Below are 20,298 nucleotides of genomic sequence, written 5' to 3'. Positions count from 1 at the left end.
GTTGGCAGGTAGTGATGGACAGGAGCACGTGGGGAGGTGTAAGAGCGGGCCACGTCTCAGAGGTGGGGTGCGGGGTGGGCACACCAGGAGTCAGTACTGACCAGGATGGCCCAGCAGATGAGCTGTGTGACTGGACAGAGCTCAAGTCCCTCCGGGCTACCCTGGCCCGGTGGACCCCTGCCTCTCCTGCAGGTAAGGTTTCCAGCCTCTGCCTGACCCCTACCTTGGAAGGGGCAGCGCTGTCCCTCGAGTGTACGGTGGTGAATGGGTCCGTGCCAAGGCAGCAATGGATGCCAAGGCGGGGTGAGTGTGGCGCCGGCCCCTCCCTCACTATTCCAATCTGCCTCACCCCAGAGAGACCCCAGCCCGCTCAGGTCAGCCCCACCCATGCGCCGAGCCTTCCCTCTCCTGGGTGTTTCGGGGCGGACTTCTCTCCCAGAGCACCACCTGCAAGGTTCCTCTGAGCTGTGGCGCAGATCGGGACTGGATTCCTTCCTGTGGCCCGCATGGATGAACCTGGCTGTCACGATGGACGTTTCAAGCTTCACCTTTAATGCACTTCCAACACGAAGCACCCTGCCTCTCCGGCCAGGATGTGGTTTTCTACAGCCGCCGTAGGGAGCAAGGACCGTTCTTTGCATGAGAAAATTACAGCCTGCAGGTAAGGAGATCTGCGAGATCCCAGGGTCCACACAAAACCAGGACTTCTAAACTCAGGCCTCTGAGTTTCGCCCTCCAAGACGTCCTCAGCTTATTCCCACATCCGGGTGAGTAGTGGCGCTTGGCCAATCAGTGCTTGGCGTCCGTAGCCACGGCAACAGGCTGAGTTCCGCAGTGCAACCCTGAAATTCAGAGTTCAGGGCTGTGTTCGGAAGCCTGGAAGCCTCGCAGCGCCGCCAGCATCTACACCCGCCTAGGTTATGGTCGAGTCCTACGATGTCTACGACCGCCTGTGTTCAGCGTGCTCGGTGGGTCCCAGGCCTGGCTGCAGAGTGCCCAGGACTTGGGGAGAGGGAACCCCGCAGCTAGTGAGTTCTCATTGTGCCGTTTCCTCCAGGGCAGCAGTTTCCTGGGAGTCGGGAGGTTGTGTGAGCTTCTGAGATGTCCACACCCGGCCCTGTTGCCAGGTCTGAAGCCAAAGTGTCACCTCCGGAAATCCCCCGTGGATACTGGTGAAAGGGCGCGGGGGTCATGCCAGTCTGCGTGCCTGTGTTGGCCACGGCCCCAGGGACCAGCTAGCTGGTGGCAAAGCACTGCAGCCTCGGGGGGTGGCGGGCAGAAACAAACAGATAATCACAGAATACAGTAACGAGAGGTGCTAGTGACGCCCAGGGCTGAGATGTGCCCTCTCAGTACAAAGGGTGTGCAGGACCGGCTCCAAGCTCCTGGAAAAGACCCTTACACCGGGGCGTACAGGATTAAAGGGAGTTTCGGAACCAAAAGGAAGTGGGGGAGAGCGTTTGAGGCCCAGGGGCAGAGCCCTGGTGTACTCAGGAGACTGCTGGCAGTTAATGTCTCTGGAAATGTGCTAGGGAGGTCAGAAGGAAGCAGATCATGGAAGATCTTCTAAAGCAAGTAGTGGGGGAAGCTGGTGGGAGTGACAGGATGGGCTCGGGAATAGCCAGACATCAGGTGTGGGAGATGAGGGCCGAGGCTCTGAGATGAGGTATCTAGGAGAGAAACGAGATTTGTCTCAACCCTGGTCACCTTTCCCAGGTGACCTCAGGCCTCTCTGGTCGGATACCCAGGCCAGATATGCAGGGAGCCGAGGGGGCAGCAGGGACCTGAAGGGATGGCTGGGGTCTGGGAGCACAGACACAGCAATCCAACCAAGCTCATCTGGCAGCAGAGGAACCTGGCACGTGGAGGGCCCTTTCTCAGGGCTGGAAACAGACCTGGAGAACAGGCTGGGGGCTGCACAGGGAGGTAAATGCAGTCTTGCTCAGTTGACACTGACTCTGGTTTGAGGTCCTGCGCACTGTCCAAAGGGAGTGTTCTAGTAGCAACTGGATGTGTAAAGTGGGCACTGGTTCCCGGACATGGGGACTGGTGTGGTGTCTCAGAAAGCTGGAGGCTCATGAGAGAGCAGGAGATGGCTGGGAAAAGAGGAGAGTGGTGGTACAGGCCTGGGAAACCCAAGGAAAGCAGGGGCCGGGGAATGGTGGTCAGATGGGGGATGAGACGGGAGATATGGGCATCAGAAGTCAAGAGAAGGAGAGTTTCAAGAAAGAGTGGATGCCCAGCACTAGGGAGGCTGAGGCGAGAGGATTGCGTGAGTTTGAGGCCAGCCGAACTACATAGCAAGAACCTGATTTAAAAAAAAAAAAAAAAAAAAAAAAAAAAAGGGCCGGGGGGGAACACACTAGTGGGGGATAAAAGAAGAGATGCATGCCGGGTATGGTGGCACATGCCTGTAATCCCAGCAGTCAGAAAGCTGAGGCAGAAGGATAGCTGTGAATTCAAAGCTAGCCTGGACTACCTAGCAAGTTCAAGGCCAGCCTGAACTATGTAACAAGACCTTGTCGCAGAAAAAGAAACAAAAATAACTGGGCGTGGTGGCGCACACCTGTAATCCCAGTACTCGGGAGACTGAGGCAGGAGGATCACTGTGAGTTTGAGACCAGCCTGGGCTACATAGTGAGCCAGGTCAGTCTCAACTATATAGTGAGACCCTGTCTCCAAAAAAAGAAAAAAAAACCCAAGAAAAAGAAAAGTAATAATAAGTAGTAGAATCACTCCACACAGCTGTAGTCTGTCCCCCCAAAATGGAGACAAGTGTTTTCTGGGGCAGATTCTGGGTCAATATAAACAGGTGTTTTCTAGGGTCAGGGTTAGGCAGTCACAGTGTTAAGCAGAGCTCCACATCATGGGGATACAAGAGAAGAAAAGTCCACCGGTGGCATTGTAGTAGGAGGGCCTGACCCACGGAGGGCAGGAGAGGCTAAGTACCTTCTTTCCCGTCCTGGCACCAGGAGTTCTCAGTCTTCCCCGGGTAGGTCCAACTGCCTAGGACCGGGAGAGCCAAGAGGAAGCCTAGGGGAGGTATGGAGGCAGGCACCTTTCTAAGAGGGTGGCCAAGTGACACCTGCACAAGGCCGTGAGACAAGAACACAGCCAGGCAGCCAGGGGTGGCTTAGGGGGTACCATGTCCTCAGGGCACAGCAAACATGAAAATTTAAACCAGAGAGAGAGAGCCAAGAAGGGGCCAGAAAGAGCTGGAGCCAGCAAGAGGGGAGCAGAGTAGGGGGAGGGGCATAGGCTAGGGGTCTGGGAGAGGCAGGGCTCTTCGAAGAGTTCCGAGAAGCCATGGAAGGACTTCAGATCCATAAAAGTGACAAGATCCAATTTCACATTTTAGCTGGGCATGTGCACAACTGTAATCCCCGCACTCGGGAGGTTGAGGCAGGAGGATCACTGTGAGTTTGAGACCAGCCTGGGCTACATAGTGAGTTTCAGGTCAGTCTTCAACTACATAGTGAGACCCTGTCTCAAAAAAAAAAAAAACCCCACAAAAAACAAAAAAAACCCAATTTCACATTTTAAGAAGACTTCTGGCCAGGAGCAGAACATCAAGACAGGCATGGTGGCATATACCTGTGACCTTGGCACTCTGGAGACTGAGACAGACAAATCATTGGGAGTTCAAGGTCAGCCTGGACTACATAGCAAAACCCTATCTCAAAAAAACAAACTCTAAAAAGGCCATGCAAAGGGAGGTCTAGCAGGTCCCACTGGAGGTGAAGAGGCTTCAATTAGGGAGGCGTACAAAGCCCTTAGCTTGGTGCTCGTGCTAAACTGCCTTCCCTGGCTCCTTTCCATCCTCTTCCAGGAAGGAGCTCAACTTACCCATCTTCTCCCAAGGGTTCTGCCAGCCTGAGACTCTGGAGCATGATGACAGTGCCAGTGTGGCTCCTGCCTTTGATCCCGAGCCGGTCACCGCCCACTGCTTCAAGCAGTTCAAGCAGGAGGACTTCTGCCTGCTGCAGAGCCGCCGGCGGGTCCTCATCGTGCCTGCCCAGCAGGGGCAGCCAGCCATGGATCCCAAGCCCCGGCCTCCACCACTCCCACCATGGGCCCCCAGTGTCAGAGTCCTGGGTGCTGGGGACATCCCCGAGCAGAGGGAGGACAGGGCGTCCTGGCTGCACCAGAGGGCAAAGCTGCGGAAGGAGCTGGAGGCCCTGGGGGACATGACGCGGTGGCTGGAGAACAAGCCCAGCATCACCCCCTCGGAGGCCAAGATCCTGCGCATGCTCCACGAGGAGCAGAAGGCCCAGCTCATGGGGGAGGTGACCATCACCACAGCCACCAAGGTGAGCAGGGCACTGGGCAGGTATCGCCCTGCAGGTGTAAGGACACCTTGTCCTTTTGTTCTGGTGTTTTGGTAAGGATGGGGATGCTTCTTCCCCCTTCACGGAGGAGCAAACAGAAGTCCAGACAGGGAGGTGTATTAGTCAGCTACTGCTGCACAACAGATACCCCACAGTGACAGGGAGCAAAAATACTTACTGTTGCACATAGCCATTTCTGAGGCTCAGGAACCTGGGAGCACCTTAACTGTGGCTCAGAGACTTGTAACATTGGCCTGGAGCCATAATCATCCTCAGCTTGACCAGGGCAGTAGGGTCTGCTCCCTCCTGACCAGGCTGGTGGTGGAAAAACCTTAAAGCCACTCCAGAAGGGACATTTGCAGCAGTCTGCATTATGGGGCACTGGGACCCATGTGCCACATCCCTGGGCCATCATGAGGATAACAGTTTTGGGCGTGGAGCAAAAGGAGAAACTGCCTGTGATGGACAAGGACACAGCCAAGGGTTTGTCCCAACCACAGAGGCAGAGACAAGAGCCAGAACCAACACCTTGGCTCTCTAGGATGTCTCCTTCCTGGGTAGACATCTGAAATCTCTCCTGTTCTGGAAAGACTGGGATCAGAGGGAGGCAAGCTGGGCCAGGCATGGTGGTGCACGCCTGCAATCCTAACACGCAGGAGGCTGAGGCAGGAGGACTGCTGCCGAGTTCAAGGCCAGCAGCATGGGCTATATAGTGAGTTCAAGAACAGCTTGACCTACAAAACAAGCTCTTGTCTCAAAAAAATAAGAGTAGAGGCTGGGAGGCTGGACTTCCTTAGCTGTAGGATGGGGTGTTCCTTGGGCACACAGGACACACTGGACCCTGGACTGGTCCCCTGGGGAAATGTGCAGAGTGTGATGGTAGTTCCCAGTGTCCAGGCTGCCATTTCCTTGAGCAACCCAGGCTCCAAGGGACAGGTACCAGGTGATCTGCAGCCATTGCAGGCACCCATGTCAGTGCCCTCCATCTCCTCCACCCCGAGCTCCAGGCTGCCAGCCTCGCCCTGCATCTCTTCCTCTGACTCTGGGGCTGCTGCCCACCGACCCCCTCTTCCAGAAAAGAGCCCCCCGACGAGTGGTGCCCCAGCTACGGCTGCCCAAGCCACCGGCCCTGTCAGCCCTGTACACCTACCTGCGCAGCCGCAAGATCCAGGTGCTGGAGCTGTTTGCCAAGGGCCTGGGCACACAGCAGAGAGTCCCCCGGGAGGAGTTCCTCACTGCGCTGAGGATGGTAAGTACCCTGTCCCTGACTACCCTGCACCCTGCTGTCCCTCCGTCCCCTCCCTGGCTTCCAGGGCACTGAAGAGTAGACACAGAGCTCAAACTGCTAGCCTGACATGCACCGGGAAATGGGGGGGGGCTGTGGCCAAATTGGACCCCAGAACCACTCCTGGACAGGCCAGGACACATCCCCATCCCTGACACAGCAGAATAAGTGGAAGGTTTGCACAGCTAACCCCAAAACTACTCAGCTGTCCTGGGGAGTCACCTTGGCCCCTCAGACCCAGCACTGAGCCCCGGGGAGCCGGCATGCAGCCTGCTGTCCCTGGGTATCACTCACAGGGGTCCTATCTCTGACCCAGGACCCATGCTAGGTCCCCTGCTGCCTCCAACCACACCATCACCCTGTCTGCTCCAGATGATGTAAATCCATGAGAAATAAAGTTGGAAATCCAACTCTTGGGTCACATTGGCCACGTCCCAAATGCTCAGTGGTCATTCACAGCCCCAGCACTGCAGGAAAGAGAAAAAAAAAGAAAAGGAAGGAAGTTGGGGGGAGGGAAGGAGGGAAGTCATGGGTGGCAAGTGGTGCCTCTGTTGGCCCAGGCAGGTGGAGGATATTTCCTCAGCAGCACTGCAGGAAAGAGAAAAAAAAAAAGAAAAGGAAGGAAGGAAGGAAGGAAGGAAGTTGGGGGGAGGGAAGTCATGGGTGGCAAGTGGTGCCTCTGTTGGCCCAGGCAGGTGGAGGATATTTCCTCCAGGGTCCAGCAGGGCATCTGCAAACCATGGCACCCCTTCCTGTTCTTTTTATAATAAAGTTTTATTAGAACACAGCCTCGCAGTCTTCTTCTTCTTCTTGTCTGCAGCTATTTTCACGCTGCAGGCAAAGACTGTATGGCTCACGAATAGGAAGTATTTATATGACCACACACCAACTCCCTCTGATGACTGTAATCACTATGCACTGCAAAAAGGCATGAATAAAAATTAAAGGACCCTGAAATACTGTGTGGCCTTTTATAGAAAAGGCTTGCCAATCCCTAGGGGAGATGAATTTACCTTTCATATATTCTGAATACAAAACACATTTAAAAACCTTTTTCAGGAGCTGGTGCCTAATGTTTTGCACCTTTAAAGCATCAATTTTCTGGTCAAGGGTTTTAGCTCCATGGTGGAAGATTTGCATAATATGTGTGAGGCCCTGGCTTTGATCCCCACCACCATAAATATAGATAAATAAACTCCTGGACACATCCTTTTAAGAAAAACCAGCAGTTTTCACATGTTTTAGGGTGTGCAAGTACCTATACAACACTCTGCAGCAATTTCAAACAACAAAGAGACAGTCTTTGATCAACACAGCCTGAAAGATGAAATATTAAATCCTGACCTTATTTGGGGAAATTCCAGGAAGCGATAACTGTCATCTAAAGAAACAAAGACAGTTCTAACCCCTGCAGCCTTCGCTTCCTGCAGAATCAGTGTTGCCGACAAGCATTACATGTCTCAAAGTTGCTTAGAAAAATAAAGTGCAGGGTTTATCCGACCCTACATATTTTACTGCGGGTAGGGAAGGCTTAGGTGCTCCTCATCGCAAGGACGAGGGGCACATTAAATCGCCCTTCTTTATCCAGCACTGAGATTGGTAGAAGTGTGGTGGGAGCCAATGACTGACTGTAAAGATGGAGGCAAATCTGGACTGGTCTTTGAAGGATGGGTAGGAGTTTATAGGCAGAAGAGGGGCACTGCCCCGCAAAGGCAGAGGGGAAGCGGGGAGGGTGCTGGAGATGGGGCCAGGGCAGCCAGCCCAGGGCACATGGGAGCCTGGTGGCTTCTGTCCTTTCCAGGTTGGGGTCCCCCTGAAGGAGCAGGAGATGGAGGACGTGGTGATCTACCTGAGCTCCCTCGGGAAGCACCGCGACATCACCATGGAGACCCTGGCCAGTACCTACAAGCAGTGGTCTCTGGCCCAGCTGAGGAGCACGACGGTGCCCACGCTGCACAAGTGTGCGTCCCTTTGCCACCGCAGCTGACACAAGGCCAGATGTGGTCTGAGGCCTCCTTACCATTGATCTGCACCTTACAGATGAAGAGCTAACGGACGTTTCTGTTCAGAGACAGAATCAGCACCCGTTTACCACCCCTGGTTTTGGTGTCCTATCAGGGCTACAAAGGCAGGGCTGCCATGGACAGTTGTACAGGTTGTGCACAGCTCACATCTCACTTACCAAGCTGTGTGCTTGGGGGGTGTCACCTGCCCAGACTCAGCACAGGTTAGAAATGGGCTCACAAATGCTCTGAGTGTGAAGTGCCAACACGTCGGTTTCTGTTTTACTGCCTTTGCGATAAAACACACCCACAACCACTGCCCATCCCAGCTCCGGCCCCAACACTTTTTGCTTTCTAGTTGAAATGCATGTTGCTCTGCCTGCATCTGCCAAAATGGCAGGAATTTAACCTCAGACATATTGGGGACTCCTCGCTCTCCCAAAGGGGTTCCTTGAGACAGAGGGGCTCACTCTCAGGTGAAAGGGGGCAGAGCTCTGGAGCACACGGTCCCTACAAGACCTCAGTGCCCACTCTAAAGTAGACCCTGAGGAGGGCGGGCAGCACTCTTGCCCACTTCCTGGAAGGTTTCTCACATCCAGGCTTATTGTGCCTTTTCCTATAAATATCTCTGTGCCTGTCATCCTAGCACTTGGGAGGCTGAGGCAGGAGGATGACCGTGAGTTCAAGGCCAGTCTGGGCTACAGGGTTTGAGACCCCGTCTCAAAAAAAAAATCCAAAGCCAGGTGCTGTCTGAGTCCTTTGCATGACCACATGTGCTGTGATGCTTTTTGTTTGTTTTTTGAGATGGGTCTTGCTAAGTCCTTGTGATCCTCCTGCCTCAGCCTCCCAAGTGCTGGGGTTACAGGTATATACCACCGCACCTGTCTTGTTGGAGATAGTTGAGCACCTACTATGTTCCAGGCATACTTTCAGAAATTGGAAACACAGCAGGGAACAGGCTAGAGAGCCAAGTCAGAGGTGTCCCATGGAACGGGAGGCCCTGAAGACCACAGGACACAAGGAGTAGTGGGTGACGGCCAGGGTTCCCCAGGTGGATGTGGTATAAACAGGGAGGCCCGAGGCAGGAAAGCTTCAAGGGACAGCAGAGGCAGAGGAGGCCAAGACGATGAGGGGGGTGGGGGACGCAGCCAAGGATGGGGGACAGAATGCTGGCCGGCATCCCTGAGTCCCTGTCTCCTCCCTCCAACTCCAGGCTTTGGCCCGGCCCAGGTCACGACAACCCCGCAGCCCTGCAGGAAGCACCTGCTCATGGTGCCCGAGGTCCCTGTGCCTACGGAGGCGCGGCCCCTGACGCTGGAGGAGATGGAGGATGTGGGCAAGCACTACCGCGAGCGCAGGCGGCAGCAGAAGGTGCTGGGCAGGCCTACAGGAGGGGCTGCATCCGTGTCACAAAGACGCCCAGCCCCACAAGGGTCTGGGACATGGAAATGGACTGGACTCAGAAAGTGCTGAAAGACCCCCCACATTCTTTAATTAGAACTTTTCTTTTTTTTGGTACTGGGGATCAAACTCTGATCCTTGAGCTTGTGAGGCAGGTGGCGGAACCACTGAGCTAAATTCCCAGACTTTTTCTTTTCTTTCTTTTTTTTGTTTTTGTTTTTTTCTTTTTGCTTTTTGAGACAGGGTGTCATTATGCAGTTAGTTCAGGCTGGCCTTGGATTTACTATGTGGCCCAAGCTGACTCAAACTTAAGGCAATCCTCCTGCTTCAGCCTCCCCAGTGCTGGGATGACGGACATGCACCACCTTGTCTAGGTGCCGCTCTTTAATTAGGACTTTTCATCTTGAGACCAGGGTTGTACCTTTGTCATAGCTTGAGCCTGGCACCTGGCTCCAGAGTGCACAGACTGCAGACAGTTGGGCTGGCTCAGTGGCACGCATAAGGCCCCGGTTTGCCCTGCACTGTGCTGCACCACACAAAACAAAACAAAACATCAGGTTTTTGTTTGTTTGTTTGGGTTTTTTTGGTGCCGGCCACTGAACCGCTGAGCTAAATCCCCAGCCAAAACAACAGGTTTTGCAGGCCACCTGGTCTCTGTCACAGGTGCTGGGCTCTGCTGCCAGGGACCCCACATACACACAGCTTCGAGCCCGTGGTCCCATACGTCTTGACTTAGGAAAGTGCATGCCAGGCTGGATTTGACCTATGGGGTATACATTGCTGATTCTGTTGTGAGAAGTTTTAAAATAGATTTTTTTTTTCCTTGTTTAAAGAAAAATCATGCTGGTCATTGTGGCCCATGCCTGTAATCTCAGCACTTCCGAGTCTGAGTCAGGTGGATTGCTGTGAGCTGGAGGCCAGCCTGAAGTACGGAGCAAGACCATACCTCAAAAAACCAAAATAAAATAAAACAGCCAGTTGTGGTACCATGTATCTGTGATTCCAGCTACTTGAGAGGCTGAGGCAGGAGGATCTTAGTGATTGTCTGAAATGCAAAAACAGAAAAGCCTAGGGTATAGCTCTGTGGGAGAGAGCCTGGGATTCCATCCCCAGCACCACAAAAAAGGGGAAGAAGGAGGGGAGGCAGCAAAGGCCCAGGAGACCTCAGCAGCCCCTGCCCGTGTCTCTTCAGCTCCCCATCCCCTCCATCCAGTACACAGAGAGCTGCCGCATGGTGCGCAGTGGGGACCAGCGCGTGGACCAGCACTGCCTGCCATCCACAGTGGTGGGTGAGAGCCGGGAGCTGCTGGATGCAGCCCGCATGGATGGCTTCCTGCTCTACATGCGCTGTGGGCAGCAGTGTGTGGCCCCAGGCCTGCCAGTGACCAAGGATGTCCTCACCCGTGGTAAGGAGGTGGCGGGAGGTGAGGCTGCAGGAGCTGGCTTGAACACCAGGCCCTGGCTCTGTCTCTGAGAGGGAGAGCTGGTAGAAATAACTGCCACCAAAACCACTGCTCCACCCTGGCATGAAGGCGCACACCTCCTTCCCAGCACTCAAGAGGCTGAGGCAGGAGGACTGCCACAAGTTCTAGGCCAGTCTGGGATACATAGTGAGACTTAGTTTCAAAAAACAAACAAAAACTTAGATCTAATTAAGATCTGGGTGCTGGGTGTGGTGGTGCATGCCTGTAATCCCAGCACTAGGCCGAGGCAGGAGGATCGCTGTGAGTTTGTGAGTTCGAGACCAGCTTGGGCTACACAGTGAGTTCCAGAGCAGTCTGAACTACATAGTGAGACTCTGGCTAAAAAAAAGAAAAAAAAAATCTGGGTGTCCATCTCAATGGTAGAGTGTGCATTGTGCATTTAGCAACTCATAAGACCCAGAGTTCCATCCCTGGCACCAAAACACAAGGTCTTATGCCCTGGTGAGGTCTTGGTTGGATCCTCCCACCTCTTTCAGGGACATCTGGCCACCTCCATTCTGACTAAAGCCATGCCTCGTCCTCCTCTGTCATGGCCTGGTCCCCTTTCATTTCCACTTAGCAGTGTCTCTCACAATGGGGAGGGCTTCGAGAGAATTCTCTGTACTGTTCCTGCTACTTCTGGTGACTTTACAGTCATTTGAAAATAGAAAGTTAAAACAAGGGTCAATGGTATAGCTCAGCGGTACTGCCCTGTCTGGCAAGCACAAAGCCCTGAGTTCAATTCCTGGTACAAAAAAAAAAAAAAAAAAAAAAGTTAAAACCAAAAACCAAAAAATGGAAAACAACAATAACAACAAGAAACAAATAAAAATAAACGTTGCTAGCTGGGCGTGGTGGTGCACTCCTGTAATCCCAGCACTTGGGAGATTGAGGCAGGAGGATTTCTACAAGTCTACTGCCAGCCTGGACTACGTAGCGAGATCCTGTCTCAAAGGTAAATAAATAAATAATAAAAGCCATAAAATCTAAAAAAGATTTTGAATGTTATCACAAAGAAATGCTAAATATGTGAAGGACAGAAATGTTAATTTCCTTAATTTGATCATTATATAAAATGTATGCATGTATTGAAACATGGCTGGTGTAGTGGTGCACACCTGTGATCCCAGCACTCAGAAGGCTGAGGAGGAGGATCCCTATAAATCCCAGGCCAACATGGGGCACATAGCAAGATCCTGTCTCAAGAAAGAGAAAGAGAAAAAAAGAAAAAGAAAACCATACTGTACCCCATAAATCCATAAAAATACCATGTGTCAATTGAAAGCAAGTTAGGAAAAACTAAAAGGACATCATATAGCTATAAGATGTGAAGAAAAAATGTTTTTAACAAAAATGTGAATTTAGTAATAAAACGGCCCCCACTGACCCCAAAGGTCCAGGACCAGGGTCTTGGGCTCACAAGTTCTGTGCTCTTGCCTCCCACAGCGCTGCTGTACCCGGGGGACAGGATTGTCCTGCAGAACACCCAAGTGCGCCCCATCCGGCAGCCCGGAGGCTTCTACTCTGACTGGAGGGCTCTGACCCCACATCTGGCCACACACAGGACACAGGGCCTGAGGCTGGGTCCCCAGAAGAGTGACAAGCTGAGTGTCCTCCATCCCTGTGCCTGCCTGCTGCTGTCTGCCCCCTGCTGTCCCCTCTGCTCCAGCCGGGACACTGGCTATTCAGTGGCCCATGTCTGCTTGCTGCTCTCACTGGTCACTTGGCCACCTGGGACGGCAGCGCCAGTGCCTCCCACTGTGGCGCCTGTCCTAGCTCGGGGCCACTCACCTCAGTGCCACTCAGCCGCCTTCCCGGCCCTGCTGTCCTGCACTGACCCAACTTGCCTTCCCCTAGCAAGGCGTACCTGTGGGACTGTCCCCGGCCCTGTCCCTGATGCTAGCTTCAGTCTCCTCTGAGAAAGTGGCTGCGCAGCAGATCCAAAGCCTGGGCCCCAGGCTTTGGGTCAAACTCCAGATGACGAGGTGGGCAGCAAGGTGGTGGGAGCTGGCAGAGCAGCAAGATGGCACCTGCACAGAGGGACTGGAATGGAGCCGCGTGATGTAGACAGGCGCCACTCAGGCACACCAGCCTCTCCGCTCCCCAGGCCTCAGCGATGCTGTGGTAAACCACACTGGTGAAGCCTGAGGAGGTTCATAGAACAGCCTTGTAGGACAAGGGACGAGTCAGCAAGAGGCCCAGGCAGTTAGAAAATAAAGGGGAAGAGCTGGGTGTTACACAGCACTCGGGAGGCGAGGCAGGAGGATTGCCGTGAGTTCCAGGCGAGCCTACATAGTGAGACCCTGTCTCAGAAGAGCAAAACAGAGGCTGGGCATGGTGGTGAATGCCTGTAATCCTAGCACTTGGGAGGCTGAGGTAGGAGGATCACCACGAATTCAAGACCAGTGTGGGATACACAGAGTTCAAGGCCAGCCTGGACCACAAAGTGAGACCCTATCTCAAAAAAACCGAAAAGACAAGACTAAGGTTATTAATGAGAGAATCAGACATAAAATGCAGCCAGAGACACCAAGCTCCATCCTGCTAGGTTTCTGTGACACTGGACACCACAGGGGCTGAATGGAGGATGCGTATGTACTGGCTGGGGCCAGCAGGAAGCATTAACCAGTAAAAGCAGAGTAGGTCCAGACATGGTGGCTTGAGGGCCTCTGTCCCTTGGTGACCACCTCCCCGCCATGCCACGGTTGCTGGCACAGGGTCCTGGGCATGAGCTGGGAGGAGGGCCGGCCCCGAACAGGACTAGGTTCTGCTAAGGAGGACAGAGAGGCTGAGGCCCAGGATGGACGGTGTGCTCTTGCTGTGTTGCCAAGGCCAACGGGCAGGGACACAGCTGGGCCTGCACTTGCCTAGCACATGTGAGGCTCCAGCTCTACCCGAGAGCCACAGAAGAAAGCAAAGCCAAGCATGTGAGGCCAGATGTGGGCTCAGGCACGGGGCTGGCAGGGCCCTCACACTCTGCAGCTGCCTCTTGCTCCTGTCCAAGCTCCACCTGGGAGAAGAAACTCTGCTTCCAGGGCCCCACAGCCCAGCCTGCTCCCCTTCCCACTCCTAACTGCATTCCTTTTGCTTCCCCATCAGGAAGACACCCAAGGATGGCAGGAAGGTGCCCTTTAAAGAAGCACAGAAGGGCACCAGGTCCGCATCAGAATCAGGATAGGGAGGATCGGGGATGGGGATGTTCAGGGCCCGGCACAGGAGGAGGGGAGGGGAGGTGGAGAACAGACCATGGTGCACGGTGACTCTGGTGAATCCTCTGGAACCCACTGGCCTCCCAGGGAGGTGGCCCTATGCTCACTGACCAAAGGTCACAGGTGCCCCGCTGTCCCCTAAGGAGCCTGGCCCAGCCTGTCTGGGTGACAACCTCTCACATCTTCCTTTTCCAGAAAGCGGAAGGCGAGGATACTTGGGGGCCCCCAGTGCACCCACCCCAACGTCTTCTGGCCAGGCCACCTGCTGGACAAGCTGCGGCTGTGCCTGCCCACAGAGGCCATGGACCGGAGCCTGGCACTGTTCAGCTGTGTCCGGCACAAGCGCCACGCCTACCAGGCCACCTACCACCCTGACCGCTGGTGGCCCCTGAGGGATGAGAACTACATGACCCGTGCCTACTATGATTCCCCCAAGGTGTATGCCATCAACTAGGGTGGCTGGTGTGCACAAAGGGTCTGGCCATTCTACAGGTGCTGTGTCCCTGTCCCGAAGGAGTATCCCTGCTGCTCCTCTGGCCTTGACCTTTTCAAATAAACCAGCAAGAGCTTCCGCCACATGACCTCAGTCCCAGCCTATGCAACTCCAAGCTCCCACCTGAGGGGATGCAGTGGGCACTTTCCCTCTGACACCAACAGGGAGTCGCCCTGGGTGGCATGGTGGCAGCCTGTCCCTCACGCCAAGGCTGAGCCCCTTGGTTCTTGCTCCCGTCTCTTGGGGTTTCAGAGGCTGGGGGTGCCTTTGGTTCGGGAGCCCTCCTAGCCAGTCCAGCCCTCTCCTTGTGGGCACAGCACGTGAGCTGAGTTAGCAGGGATTCCAGCCCTATGTCCTATGGACCACACACAGCCCCAGGACAAGCAAGCCAGGTGTGAACCGGGTGTGGTGCACATGCCTGGAATCCCAGCATTTGGAAGGGTGAAGCAGGGTTGTTGTGAGTTTGTGGTCAACCTGGACTACATAGTGAGATACTGTCTTAAAAAACAGCCAAAACATCCACCAACAACAAAAGACTCACTAGTGGTACCTGTATTGTGTTTGAGTTGAGGAACCAAGGTTTTGTTTGGTTGGTTTCCTCCTGGAATTTGATTTTCACAGTGATTTTTTTTTTTTTTTGAGACATAGTCTCACTATGTAATTCAAGCTTGCTTTGAATTTACTATGATCCTCCTGCTTCAGCCTCCCCAGTGCTGGGATGACAGGCATGTGCCACCATGCCTGGCTTCAAAATAATTTTTAAAACAAAAACTAAGCCAAACAAATCAAGGACAACAATTTTAAAATTAGAACAAAAATTTTAAATTTAGCTGTATTGTTAGAAATGTGGACTTTGGAGTCAGTTTTTTTTTTGTTTGTTTGTTTTGTTTTGTTTTCTTTGAGTCAAGTCTTCAAACTTAACTTTCCACATATGTCAAACGAAGAAAATAAATCAAGTGAAGTGGTGCACACCTGTAATTCCAGCACTCTGGGAGGCTCAGACAGGAGGACTGCAAGTTTCATCTCATCCCAGGCCATTTAGTGGCTTAAGGAGACACTGTCTCAAACTCCAAAAAAGGATGCAACGGTACCAAAAAAAGGGGGGTGGGGTGGGGAATGTAGCTCACTTCGAAGGTCCTGGGTTTACTCTTCAGTACTGCACAAAAAGAAGAAAAAGGAGGAGGAAGTGGGGGACTACCTTACAGAATTGTGGTATGGGTATAAAATCCCGCGGAATATCCGCTGTTCTGGTCTTATCGCTATTTAGACAGAGGGCCCTCCCTGTCTCCACCTGCTACATCTGCATCCACAGGTTCAATGAACCGCGGACAGAAAACATTAGGGAAAAACTGCATCCGTTGTTGAACATGTGCGGACTTTGTCATGATTCCCTGAGCCATACAGGTACCGCAGAGATTTCCTCAGCATTTACAGAGTTTGGTACAGAACTAGAAGTAACACAGAGATGATTTACAGCGTGTTGGGAGGATTTGAGTAGGTTCTATGTAATGCTGTAAGGGACAGGAGCATCTGAGGAGTTTAGGACTGCGAATTCCCTAGGAGTTGCTGTATATTAAGAAATCTGTTTTGCTCCCTCCTGACCTTCAGGGGGAGCACTTGGAGGAGAAGAAACACGGGCGGAAATACTCTAAAACCTGGATTTGGCTTCCCCTTTGGGCGGAAGCTGCTCACCAGGTCTTAGCTGAAGAAAAAAATTCCAGGCTTCCTGTGTAATCCCAGGGGAATGTTGGGTACGTAATCCGTTCTATTCTTATATATATATATGTATGTTAGTGTCTGATGAAGCAAAGCACCATGGGAACTTTTTGTAGCATTATTTCTCTAACGCTTCATTTCTTTGAGGAACACAGGGCCAGAGGCCTCTTCTTTGCCCTGCCAGGACCTGTAGGCTAGTCCCATCAGTCCTTGCGCGCCACCGTCCCCTCTCTTCCTCGGCGCTTCCTACGGAGGTGGCCGCCATCTCCTACCCGGTGAGTCTCAATCGCGGGCCATCCGCGCTCGTGCTGGCTCTCTGTGGCCCCTCGGACCCCGTGAGGAGGTCTTCGCTCTGTGTACTCGGCTCCGTGGGCATCGGCGGCGGCAGCCTGCTGGAATTTTCGGACACAGCAGCGTCGGGCCACTATGGGGCTGTTCGTCGGGGATTCTTTCCGCGGAGAGGCCGCGTGGGGTCAACACGGCAGAGGATAGCGAATTGGTTGGTTGAGACCATTTGGCGAGGGCTCGAGAGGTCCGGGAAACAATCGGAGGTGCCCTCCTTAAGGCAGCGGATGAGGTTTATTTGAGACTATGGCTGTCTAGTCCTGGCTTTATCCTCGAAGTCACTGTGTAGTCCGGGCAGGCCGTGAACTCGGCGATCCTTCTGCCTCGGGCCCCCGGATGCTGGGATTACAGTTGTGCGTGGACCACCATGGCCAACCATTGTTGATTTTCTATCTGGGGCTCTGGGTGAAGGAATCCCTGATCTCCTCCTGGGATCGCGTCTGGAGAGTAGCCAGTATTCTACCAGCTTCGGAAAAGGGAGGGAGAGCAAGCCTGCAGAGAACCCATTCCATTCCCAGCTTGTCCAGTAGCTGGTGACTGGAAGATACTCTGCAACAGCCCTTGGTCCTGGGCCGGAATTCTTCCTTTCCACGTCCCCTTTTAACCAGGATCTGTCTTCTTTTTGAAGGCGCCATGGCAGCCCTCAGACCCCTCGTGAAGCCCAAGATCGTCAAAAAGAGGACCAAGAAGTTCATCAGGCACCAGTCAGACCGATATGTGAAAATTAAGGTATTGGGTGCTGGGTTTCTAGCACTGCTTAGAGAATTTGGCATGTGGGTGGCAGGAGAGCTCCGTCTGAACTTGGGCTCCCTGAGTGCCCTACTGGGGGCACTGCTGTCTGAAGCTGTGTGTTTCTGTCCTCTCACTGCGTGCCCAGCCCTTCACCTCCACCAGGTCTCTTCTACTTTCTAGTGGTTTTTATCCAGCACTCATTTTTTTTCTCTGCCTGTAAAGTAGAGGAGTGAGGTCCTGTTATCCACAGACAAGTAGTACTGTTGCATGTCTCCTTCCTTCGGTCCTTCTCTCCCTAAAGGAAGAGCTGGCCACTTGTACAGAGACTAACCCACACCACTTCTTACATCTTGCAGCGCAACTGGCGTAAACCCAGAGGCATCGACAATAGGGTGCGGAGAAGGTTCAAGGGCCAGATCTTGATGCCCAACATAGGTTATGGAAGCAACAAAAAGACAAAGCACATGCTTCCCAGTGGCTTCCGGAAGTTCCTGGTACACAACGTCAAGGAGCTGGAGGTGCTGCTGATGTGTAACAAGTGAGTTGGCCTGGTCTGTGATCACTGGGAGGGGAGTGCTTATTCCCAGGCCCTTCAGGAAGGGTTTTTTGTGGGCTTAGAGGATGTGGTAGGGAGTTTAGGGTGTCTGCTTTGTAAGAGATGGGCACTGTTGTCTGGGGACGCTGTTTGTTTCAGGCACATGCCTCAGACCTAAGGGAAATTTGCTGCTGGAACTAGGAGTTGGCAGTTACTGGGTGGGGCTTTAGAGCACCTAAAGGGGAGGCTTGAGGCAGACCAAGGCCACAGAATAAAGATGTGGGGTCATCTGGTGCTTTGAACAAGTTTGGTGCTAGTGAGCTTAGTATGGAACTTGGGTCCAAACTAGGATGGGGAATGAACCGTCGCGGTCCTGACACCTGGAGTCTGGGTGCCAGGCAGTGGTGCTCCTGACACCTGGAGTCTGGGTGCCAGGTAATGGTGCTGAGGTTAGCAGAGGGCAGTTGATTTTCTTTCCTTCCAGAAAAATGGAAGCCAAGGAGCTGTGTTGAGTGAGCTAGGGCATGAAAAGTGGTGACCTTGCTTGTGTGTGCCCTTGTGGGAGTGGAGGGCTCTGCAGTGACAAGGGGAGGAGCAGGCAGCGTTCTGTCTGGGTTCCATCTCCGGACATGGAGTGCCAGGCATTTCTTTTGGGTAGATGAATGCAGGAATTGGTGGTGGCAGGTTGATGGCTGGATTGTGAGATCTCAGTACCTGTTGGGTGACAGAAAGGATGGTTCTTTGTATGTGTTTTTGTATGTTACATATATTAACTTGGTGTTTGCCAAGATCTGTGAAAATACTTTCATGATCTTTTATCCTCAGGTTCTATTTCTGGGCATTTATCCTGAAATAACCGAAAAGCAGGGGAACTTTATTTTTATTTTATTTTTTTGGTACTAGGAGTCAAACTCGGGACCTTGCGCCTACAAAGCAGGCAGCAGAACCACAGCTAAATCCTTGGAAAAGCCCTTTTAATTTTGAGACAGTTTTTCACTTAAGTTGCCCAGGCTGAGCTGGAACTTGTCCTCTTACCTCAGTCTCCTAGAGTGCTGGGATAATAGGTGTATGCCACCATTCCTGGCAAGAGACTCAATAAAGCTGGTTGTGGCAGCAATAACCAATTGGGAAACAGTTTAAAAGCATAATTAGCGAGTGATAGAGTACTGGGATGGATTGATTCGTGTCCATTCAAAATGACTGTCATGCAGCAGTGAGGGCAATAGCTGTGTGTTTGTTTTGGTACTGGGGAATGAACTCAGGTCCTTGCGCTTGCAAGGCAGGTGGCCCCACCATTGAGCTAAATCCCTGGCCCTATTTTTACTATTTTTTTAAAGGTCTTGCTCTGTATGTAGTTCAGGATGGCCTTGAACTCATGGTGATCTGAGATGCTGGGATAACAGGCATGTGCCACCATGCCTGATATCTACACGTTTAAAATGTTAGGGTCATTAAGTGTTCTGGTGGACAAGGACATGGATATTTTAGGGAAAAGAAAATGTGTAATGTGTCATGTCTTCAAAACAAAAGGCATAGTGGTGGCACACACCTGTAATCCCAGCCACTTGGGATGCTGAGGCAGAAAGATCACAAGTTCAAGGCCAACCTGGATAATGTAGTAAAATTCTAATTCAAAAATGTTAAAAGGGCTGGGGATGTGGTTCAGTGTTTTCTGGTTCAATTTGTAGTACTGCAAAGGACAACATGAGACATTTTAAGGCACTGCTACTCTAAACTCAAGTTGGATTTCAATATAAAATAAACCCTTGAATGTCTCCATATCACACTGTGATGGTCACAGTCCTAGAGTCCTCACAGAGCTTTGTGCTGCTGCCATCCTGGTATTCTGTCACTCGCTCATCATGCTTTTAAGCTGTTTTCCAATTGGTTATTGCTCCCTCGTGTTCTGTCCACAGCTTGGCTGTGGAATGCCTCTGTCTGTCCTGATGTTGCCTCTGAAGTCACATCCTCGTAGGGCACACTGCATGTGGCTCTGTGGAGTCACTTGTTTGTGACAGGAGTGGTTTTTAACCTGATGGCTTGAGTGTCTTGCACTCCACCTGAGTTAGGTCCACCCCAGTCAGGGAGAGGCTCTGGCTGTGTGGGGCCTTGCACCCAGGACCATGGTGCCCTCATTGGGGTGGCTCCCAGGAGGGTGGAGAGAGATCTGGGAAACCTCTTCCTGGCCTGCAGCTGCAGCACGGTTGAAAGGGAGAGCACTGGGTGAGGCCTCACATGAATCCTTAACACGGGAATCCTCTCCTTGGGCTGGGGGCAGAGTAACTAAAGCTGTGCCCTCTCCCCTGTCCCACACTGGCTGCTCCTCACTGCTTGCTGTTTCTCTTCCAGGTCTTACTGTGCAGAGATCGCTCACAATGTCTCCTCCAAGAACCGCAAGGCCATCGTGGAAAGAGCAGCCCAGCTGGCCATCCGAGTCACCAATCCCAATGCCAGGCTGCGCAGCGAAGAAAACGAGTAGTAGACGCCTCATATGCATGTTTATCTGTGCTCAAATAAAACTATGAAAACTGCCATCTGGTGTGTTCTTTCTCTCCTGGGTTTAGCTTTCAGTTTCTTGGACAGTTTGTCGGGGGAGTGTTACCTGGTTGCCCCCATGGCATCCTCCATGTGAAGGGGTTTGCAAAGGACACAGGGAACAGGACCTAGGATGTCACACCAGCGTGAGGAAGAGGGGACAAGGGGCAGGTGGTCACCTTTATTCTCCCTATTGATGACTGCCAGTGACCCTGTTGGGTTCCTGGGAGGACTGGGAGTGGGCGCATTCGTC

The 20,298-nt window shown here is 52.7% G+C and overlaps 2 protein-coding genes and 1 non-coding gene across 8 annotated transcripts; all 3 read left to right on the top strand.

The window, feature by feature from the left end:
* Nucleotides 1-667: 667 nt before the first annotated feature.
* On the top strand, nt 668-14,761 carry Efcab12 (EF-hand calcium binding domain 12). 4 transcript variants are annotated; one of them, XM_010637948.3, is made up of 10 exons: nt 668-968; nt 1,063-1,127; nt 3,862-4,310; nt 5,404-5,577; nt 7,415-7,574; nt 8,830-8,987; nt 10,210-10,423; nt 11,927-12,083; nt 13,580-13,636; nt 13,885-14,760. In XM_010637948.3, the coding sequence occupies exons 1-10, from the start codon at nt 937-939 to the stop codon at nt 14,141-14,143; spliced, it is 1,725 nt and encodes a 574-aa protein (XP_010636250.1). In that variant the 5' UTR covers nt 668-936; the 3' UTR covers nt 14,144-14,760. The 4 variants fall into 4 exon arrangements, with proteins under 4 accessions (XP_010636250.1, XP_010636249.1, XP_010636253.1 ...); XM_010637947.3 differs by having other exon boundaries at nt 1,058-1,127; XM_010637951.3 differs by lacking the exon at nt 13,580-13,636 and having other exon boundaries at nt 1,058-1,127; nt 13,885-14,761.
* A 1,314-nt stretch (nt 14,762-16,075) lies between these two features.
* Nucleotides 16,076-20,042, top strand: Rpl32 (ribosomal protein L32). 3 transcript variants are annotated; one of them, XM_010637966.2, is made up of 4 exons: nt 16,076-16,173; nt 16,872-16,972; nt 17,332-17,513; nt 19,860-20,042. In XM_010637966.2, exons 2-4 carry the CDS (start codon nt 16,877-16,879, stop codon nt 19,987-19,989), a joined length of 408 nt encoding a protein of 135 aa, XP_010636268.1. In that variant the 5' UTR covers nt 16,076-16,173; nt 16,872-16,876; the 3' UTR covers nt 19,990-20,042. The 3 variants fall into 3 exon arrangements, with proteins under 3 accessions (XP_010636268.1, XP_019065117.1, XP_010636269.1); XM_019209572.2 differs by having other exon boundaries at nt 16,084-16,173; nt 16,869-16,972; XM_010637967.3 differs by lacking the exon at nt 16,076-16,173 and adding an exon at nt 16,239-16,397.
* LOC117284533 lies at nt 16,666-16,803 on the top strand. Its single transcript, XR_004515645.1, has one exon. It is a non-coding gene; the product is annotated as a small nucleolar RNA SNORA7 (small nucleolar RNA).
* Nucleotides 20,043-20,298: the final 256 nt, after the last annotated feature.

Source organism: Fukomys damarensis, unplaced genomic scaffold, assembly GCF_012274545.1.
Source record: "Fukomys damarensis isolate Sample0158 unplaced genomic scaffold, DMR_v1.0_HiC HiC_scaffold_37, whole genome shotgun sequence".
In the NCBI taxonomy this organism is placed as follows: domain Eukaryota; kingdom Metazoa; phylum Chordata; class Mammalia; order Rodentia; family Bathyergidae; genus Fukomys; species Fukomys damarensis.
Note: the sequence above shows the minus strand (reverse complement) of the source record. Positions and strands in the feature narration are given on the sequence as shown.

Bases quoted from the DNA above. Each gene is read 5' to 3' on its own strand.
- Rpl32 (XM_010637966.2), top strand. From the start codon at position 16,877: ATGGCAGCCCTCAGACCCCTCGTGAAGCCCAAGATCGTCAAAAAGAGG. The intron at 16,973-17,331 runs GTATTGGGTGCT...TACATCTTGCAG, and splicing joins ACCGATATGTGAAAATTAAG to CGCAACTGGCGTAAACCCAG. The intron at 17,514-19,859 runs GTGAGTTGGCCT...TTTCTCTTCCAG, and splicing joins GTGCTGCTGATGTGTAACAA to GTCTTACTGTGCAGAGATCG.
- Efcab12 (XM_010637947.3), top strand. From the start codon at position 921: ATGGTCGAGTCCTACGATGTCTACGACCGCCTGTGTTCAGCGTGCTCG. The intron at 5,578-7,414 runs GTAAGTACCCTG...TGTCCTTTCCAG, and splicing joins TCCTCACTGCGCTGAGGATG to GTTGGGGTCCCCCTGAAGGA. The intron at 7,575-8,829 runs GTGCGTCCCTTT...CTCCAACTCCAG, and splicing joins GGTGCCCACGCTGCACAAGT to GCTTTGGCCCGGCCCAGGTC.